The 7,484-nt window shown below is 35.6% G+C and overlaps 2 protein-coding genes across 2 annotated transcripts; one reads left to right on the top strand and one right to left on the bottom strand.

The window, feature by feature from the left end:
* Window positions 1-180: 180 nt before the first annotated feature.
* On the top strand, window positions 181-1,619 carry LOC105112399 (mannose-1-phosphate guanylyltransferase 1-like; the record flags this gene model as incomplete). Its single annotated transcript, XM_011008095.1, has 3 exons — window positions 181-258; window positions 376-615; window positions 696-1,619. Coding segments are annotated over 3 exons (990 nt in total), but the record flags the coding sequence as incomplete, so codon positions are not given.
* A 2,216-nt stretch (window positions 1,620-3,835) lies between these two features.
* On the bottom strand, window positions 3,836-7,475 carry LOC105112385 (CASP-like protein 5B2). Its single transcript, XM_011008081.1, has 3 exons — window positions 7,008-7,475; window positions 6,121-6,253; window positions 3,836-4,879 (listed from the first exon to the last, which is right to left on the bottom strand). The coding sequence occupies exons 1-3, from the start codon at window positions 7,136-7,138 to the stop codon at window positions 4,679-4,681; spliced, it is 465 nt and encodes a 154-aa protein (XP_011006383.1). The 5' UTR covers window positions 7,139-7,475; the 3' UTR covers window positions 3,836-4,678.
* Between the last annotated feature and the right edge of the window lie 9 nt (window positions 7,476-7,484).

The following is a 7,484-nucleotide window of genomic DNA, read 5'->3' as shown; positions in this document are numbered from 1 at the left end:
AAGTAAATTGCTACTTCAAGATTGCTTCTTGCCATTGGCTAATCTACTAGATATTAGGGAATTTACTGTTTTGAATTTCATTTTTTGAGACTGAGCAGCTTCCCTGGCCACGGTTATCTATTTAACTGTTCTGTACCTGATAAGCAGCGTATGCCAGCTACGTGTATAATGCATTATTGAATTTCTTATAAACAGATTGAAGCTCTCAAAGCAATTGGAGTCACTGAAGTGGTCTTGGCAATTAACTACCAGCCAGAGGTAACAACAACAATTCAGAGGATCACCTTTCCACTGAAATTCCATATCATATTCATGTATTAATATTGCAGCTGGATTTTCTTACGACACCCTGTAATTATGTACTTTTAAATGCAGGTTATGCTGAATTTCTTGAAAGAATACGAGAAAAAGCTTGAAATTAAGATCACCTGCTCACAAGAGACTGAACCACTTGGCACAGCAGGTCCTTTAGCCCTAGCTAGAGACAAGCTCATTGACGATACTGGTGCACCCTTTTTTGTCCTCAACAGTGATGTTATAAGTGAGTATCCGTTAAAACAAATGATTGAATTTCACAAAGGCCATGGAGGGGAGGCTTCCATTATGGTAACCAAGGTGAGTTGAATCTATTGTTTTGCTTGTTCCCAGGCACCAAGCCCGTTCCCTATATGTTAAACCAATTTTTCATGTCACAGGTGGATGAACCATCAAAGTATGGTGTGGTGCTGTTGGAAGAAACTAGCGGGAAGGTTGAGAAATTTGTTGAGAAGCCAAAAATATTTGTAGGTAACAAGATCAATGCTGGAATCTACTTGTTGAACCCCTCTGTTCTTGATCGGATTGAACTGAGGCCCACCTCAATAGAGAAAGAAGTCTTCCCAAAGATAGCAGCAGAGAATAAGCTGTTTGCCATGGTCCTACCTGGGTTCTGGATGGACATTGGACAGCCAAAAGACTACGTTACAGGTCTGAGACTATACCTGGATTCTTTGAGGAAAATGTCCTCTCCAAAACTGGCCAATGGACCAAACATTGTTGGAAATGTTTTGGTTGATGAGAGTGCAGTAATTGGAGAAGGATGTCTAATCGGACCAGATGTAGCAATCGGCCCAGGTTGCATAATAGACTCAGGAGTTAGGCTTTCCCGCTGCACTGTGATGCGGGGAGTGCGTATCAAGAAGCATGCATGCATCTCTAGTAGTATCATTGGATGGCATTCCACTGTGGGGAGATGGGCTCGCATGGAGAACATGACAATCTTAGGAGAAGATGTTCATATTGGCGATGAAGTTTACAGTAATGGGGGTGTTGTCCTGCCTCATAAGGAAATAAAGTCTAGCATTTTGAAGCCAGAAATTGTCATGTGAGCTTTGAGGTTTTTCTCCTTGTTTGTCCATAGTCATTCTTACTAACTGATAAACTGCTCACTCTGAACGAGGAAAAATGGTATTGTAGAAACTCAAAACAATTGTCTTGAATTCTTCCCCCCCTCATTGCTGCTCTTTATTTATTTTTCCTTTGTTTGGTTAAATCGTATTCAACAGTGAGCGATTTTCCTGTGATGAATTTGTATCAGATGTTTGCTATAAATAACAAAATGGAAGCATTTTTGCGTTTACTATATAGTAAAACTAGACTGCTTATCAAGCTTGGAGTTTTCTTCTTCTTTTTTTCATCAATTTCACTGGCTCGGTGACCTCAAACTATGACCGCAGGCAAATCCTGATAACCTCGACCTCAAGCAATAACTTAAAATGTTTCTCTTACAGTTGTTGTCATTTTAAATGTACTGCTTGTTTGTACGGTTTTTTGTGTAGTGTTTTGGTTACTGTATTATTATTAAAAGAACGGAGATACTGGAGATAGAAATGTCGTAGAAACGGAGATATAGAAATAAATTTGGTTTTGGAATGATTTTACAGTGAGTTTTTATATTTTAAAATAGAAGACACAAGAATAAGTCTTTGGATAGAATATTTTTTATTTCTAAAATATTCTTGTAAAAAACTTTAAATTCTAAAGATTATTGAATTAAATTATGTAAAGATAAAAATAATTATTATTGTAGTTTTAAAATCTAATTTAAAGATCGATTCAGGACAAGGCTTGGATTACGAGTTAGAAGCGTCAATGCAGGTTAACCCAAGTTAATATAAAAATAAAAATAAATATTATAATAATTTTAAAACTCAAATTAAAAGTTGACCTGGGGCAAGATTTAAATTATGAGTCAGGTTAATCATTAATCTGAGTCAATATAAAGACAAAAATAATTATTATCATATTTTAAAAATCTACTTGAGAGTTGAACCAGATTAAAGCCTATGTCACAGATTAGAAGGGTCAACTTGGGTTAATATAAATCAATGTATGAATAAAAATTATTATTATTATAATATTAAAATCTAACTAAATAATTTATCCAAGGTAAGACCTGATTCATAGATTCTGAGAGTCAACCTGATTTACCAAAAAAAAAAAATAGAAATCAAGCCAACCTTGTTTTGACAAAAAAAAATTTAAAAAAAAAAGTCAATAGGTTTTTTTTATCCATGTTGTATCTTGTGTCGAATAGGTCATAAGTTGATCTAGGTTTTTGACTTGGTTAAATCAAGTTAATCCTTCCTCAAGTTTTTTATTAAACTTGGACTAGTCCAGGTCTTGAGGCGGCCAAGTTGACCTGCTAGGTTGGTCTCAATTTTATAACTAAAATTATTATAAAATTATTAATTTCAAAACTTAGTACTAAGTTAACAAAAAATTACATCTAATTATTTTTTTAAATATATAAGTTTGATACATATAAAAAGTAAAAAGAAAAAAAAATCATATTTTATCATATATTATCACTATAATCAAATATAATACAAACAATTACTTTATCTTATGCACTACTATTAAATTCGCTGCTAGAACGCAATTTTATTAGACACTTTTTCTATATTATTTCTTCTATTTTACTGTTTTTGTTATGTTCAGAAACAATTACTAAAAACTATCTTTTAAGTGCTTTGTTGTTTTTATTTATTTATTGACCGTGCAAGACTTGCACTCCTGAGCTCTTTAGTTCTTTGTTGTATAATCAAATGTTGATTATAAAATTGAATTAAAAAATCATTTTAATAAGAAGTATTTATAACTTCAAATTTATTTTTTTAACTTTTGATGAAGGAATTCTAACTTATACCATTTTTTATTTAAAAAAAATGTTTCGATTTAACAAAAAACTAAATATACTATTAACTTGACTTGTTTAAACTCAATCTAGTTATAAGTTGTTAATAAAAAAAAAAATCAAGAATTCATGCGGATCCAAACCGTTTGATTGGTGGACGAACTGGATGCCAATATCATTGTTGTGAATCCCTTTCATATGATTGGATGAACTAGGTCCACATTTCCTCTCATCAGGAAATGATCCGTTGTCCATTGTTTTTTTTTTTTTTTTAAAGCCGTGTAGGACTATTAATTTATTGATGAATATGGGAATATCCATGCCACATTACCAATGAGGGTATCAAGGAAACTAATTACATGCATGCTCAGCGACAGCCATGATCAAATCGTCTGCTTTTTGATCTGGTTTGAGAGAGATACGTATACCTATTTGATGCACGTCCCCATCAGGGCTGAGAAAGACATCTATACATATTACTTCCAGCAACTTGGAGAGCCCAGTGATAGATTAGAAAGAGGGAAACAGGGCTCACTCAACTCTGACGGGCCTCTTACAGACGCCGACTGTGTTTTAATGGGTTGAAATGAATATCCATACATCTCCATGAATTCGATCGCCCTTTCCTTTTTCTTTTTGTTTTTTGAGCGAAGAAAATCATTCATCGAAGGAACTTAAAAGGGCAAATCTCAATACAAAGTCCATTACAAGATGGTCTTGGCCATGATCTAAAGCAAATATACTACTGAAACAAAGATTACAAACAGGACACTAATCAATAAGGGAAACGTAGCATTGCTTTGTCCCTCATGAACGCTCCTTAATTTATAGAATCTGCCCTTGACTACGTCGACAGTCCAGTGTCCATCAGTTATCTATAACAGACAGTCAGTGCTTTGTGGCAGGCAGGGGTCTTTCTTCATCCACAGTCCACCCGTACTTCACAGCACTGCTTTTTATCTTAAAGAGATTTTTTTTTCCCCAACAATTTCATTTCTTGTATGCTAGTAACAATGACAATTGGCCTAACTCAGAAAAAAGAGCATTCTTTCCGACCATGTGTGATCCTTCTTTCATGATTATTCTTTTGCTTTTACGTTTATGAAATTTCCATAAATAAAAGGAAATGAACATCAGACCAAGCTGATTTTTGCTACCAATTACCGGTTAGTTATGTGTTGGCACGAAAGTAAGAAGACAGGACATCTGAGAGGACAGAGAACGGCACTTCCAAACTCTAATGTTATATGTTATAGTTCGCTCAAACTTTAGGTCAAGTTTTGGAAGCGAGTGAGGACATGGAGAGCTTAAATGAATACATGATCATTAACCAAAACATTCATTTGCCTAAGGAAAACTCATAACAAATAGCAAACAAACAGGGGAATCCTGAAAATTGTCCAAAATTAAGGCATGTTAGAGTGGGATAAAAATTTACATGTGAAGCAGAAGATATTACCATTTGTGTACTCTGCAACTCTTGGAAACAAACACACGTATCAACTACACCGAGGCTAGGATCCAGAACATCACATGAGATGATACACTGACTTGAAGCCAGGTGAGGAATGCCAAGAGTATGGAAATCTCATACCTGCTACATGGAAGATCTGGATGGATCTTGCAAAAGTTCATGTCCCTAGCATAAAGAACAACAACACCTGCTGATGAACATGCAGCTGCAAGTGATAGCATAGCTGTTACCTGCAAGTTCAAGCTGTTATTTGTCATTCCAAGTATTACCCAAGTTCACATCATAAATGAGGTAAGCTGCCAACATAAGTTCCAGTTATGCCATTCAGTATCCAAACTCGCTTTCTAGATGTACACTGGTGGCATTATTTTCAACGCAAAGTCCTCAAGTTAACAGTTGCAAGCTGGTCTATATTTCCCCCGGGGGGTGGGGGTGGGGGGTGAAAAGACCCTAGTTTTCAAAACTGGTCCCCCCGGGGGCTGGTGAAAAGACCCTAGTTTTCAAAACTGGTCAAAACAACATTTGCACAATTCTCTCTAAGGAAAGACCAGATAGGAATCTAGAACAATTCCAAAGCAAAAGGGAAGTCTCAGGACAACATCTTGCCATCAACAAATATTCAAAGACCCATTAGCAATCAAGAAATCACTTTTTATGTCCACACCTGAATTTGTAGAATCACCTTTTTGCTAAGAAGGATGATCCCAGTCACACAAAATTCAGCTTCAAGAATATTCTATTAACATCTAGACCCTCATAATGCCTCCTTGGCTCCAAGAATTTTCCACATTCAATTTTATTTGCTTAAATTTACTTATGGAGATCTTCAAAAGCATTTCTCACAAGATCATTAAATGTCGAAGCTGCCCGAGACATTGAACACCATACAAAAGTTGAAAGCACATTGTACTAGTATTCAATGTGGTCATTCCTAAAGCCATGTGCAATGGTGGAAATAACAGGGGGGAATGTTGCTTCAATTTCTTTTTGATATGGCTACTAGATGATTGAATAGAGATTTATGATCAAGGACTTCTTGCTTTACCATTCAAAAACATTGAAGCTGAATGGCATACATAAGTCCTTTACTACATCATTTTGTAGTCTTTTGTGATGAGTACAGCCTTGTTAAAATTAGAAACCAGTCATGAGGGAACCACCTTACAATGCTCCTAAACAAAATAAATAGCAATAGCCTAGCTATGTCTGTGCTTGGACAGCAAATCTTCAAGCCCCTCTCTAACTTAGCCAGTCTTAATTAAAACCATTTACCCATGAAAGGAATAAATAGAAAATCAAGTGGAACAAAATAATAGTTGATGCATGAAATTGGTAAGGTCCTATCGGTGCATTAACATTACTGGCAATATATATTCATGCACAAGCTTTGGCTTAAATCAACTAGACAACTTTCCAGTAAAAGAGAGATTTAATCAGGACTGAACAGTAGTCTAAAGGACGAGAGCAGTACCCAATCACCTACGACAAACAGGCTCACTAAGACAGGATTTTGGAGGTCTTTCTTTCTCCTCAAAGCATAAATGTCAAGACATGCAAGTCCAAAGCTCCACAAAAGTTGAAGCCCCATTGATGCAATCAAATAGCTGAGCCAGAGAACACGTAACCATCAAAAGAGATGAATAACAAATGCTTGAGAGATGAATTCAATAGTGAATAAAAATAAAAGTCCATGTGAACATATCATAGATACATGTACATGAGCAGCGGACTAGCAGTCAACATGCTCTTACTTCAATTAGCCCCACTAACCTAATAACATTATGGAAGAAGGCAAAATAACTGCTAAATCTACAGGAAGGAAAAAGGAAAAAGGAAAAGGAAATTGGATATTGACTTACAAATAAAGATGCAAAAATAACGATCTAAAAACAGAAGCTCATTTTCAACATTGCAAGAGACATTACACACAAACACTTATCCAGTATCAGCATTTAAAGCTTATTCATGCCAATTGGTCGACACATCATCTCCAATTATTAACTCAAAATCTCAATGACAGATTGACAGTAGCTGCTTCGAAGAGGTATTCATGCATCTACAGAGAAAAACAAACTAAAAATGTTCCAAGTTCCACATAAAGCTTTCAAGACGCAAGCTTCCCAATCTGCAGTAAGAATCTAAATCCCATGTAAATTACTAAAACTCAACAAATTACAAATAAAAATAACGTTCGAAAAGGGAAAAAAAGGGGCATTCTAATTCCTTACATACATAATGAAACATCATAAAAATAAGCAATCTAATCACTGTCGAATCAATAACAAATAAAAAGAAAAGAAAAGGAGAAGAAGCATAAAGAAATAAAACATAAAAAGGAAAGGTTGAAAAAATAGGTACCAGAAAGAAGTGTAGGAAGAGAAGCCAATGGCAGAGGTCATGATTGAAATTGAAGCTGCAGCAAAAACACATTGACCTATTCTCAGTAATAACCCACTCACTGTCCCCGGCCCTCCTATTATCTCCTTCATTTTCCACTCGCTCTCTCTCTCAATAACCAAAGGGCCCTTCTCTTATTCAGGGAACCCTTCAAGCAAAACCCTAGGTTTCAATGTCACTCTCATCAAATCAGTCACAGATTCTCTACTAGACTATCAATCTGGTTGAAGAGACTGGTTTATGGTTTTCAATCACAATCAGAATCTCATGTTCAGTTGAACTGGTTCAACTCTAATTACGGATAGTTGAGGAATAGGCTCATCACTCGAAGCTGTTTAAAAAGGACACAGTCCTCCGATGGATGTCGTGTCCCTTTCTCAGTTCGCGTGCTTTCTTCTTCTCTTTTTAAGTTTTCATTCGGGGAAAAAAAAAAAAAAA

Source organism: Populus euphratica, unplaced genomic scaffold (genome assembly GCF_000495115.2).
Source record: "Populus euphratica unplaced genomic scaffold, PopEup_1.0 scaffold510.1, whole genome shotgun sequence".
In the NCBI taxonomy this organism is placed as follows: domain Eukaryota; kingdom Viridiplantae; phylum Streptophyta; class Magnoliopsida; order Malpighiales; family Salicaceae; genus Populus; species Populus euphratica.
This window is presented reverse-complemented; position numbering and strand designations above follow the sequence as displayed.

Bases quoted from the DNA above. Each gene is read 5' to 3' on its own strand.
- LOC105112385 (XM_011008081.1), bottom strand. From the start codon at position 7,138: ATGAAGGAGATAATAGGAGGGCCGGGGACAGTGAGTGGGTTATTACTG. The intron at 6,254-7,007 runs GTACCTATTTTT...TCTCTGGCTCAG, and splicing joins TCTTCCTACACTTCTTTCTG to CTATTTGATTGCATCAATGG. The intron at 4,880-6,120 runs GTACTGCTCTCG...TTGAACTTGCAG, and splicing joins TGTTTGTCGTAGGTGATTGG to GTAACAGCTATGCTATCACT.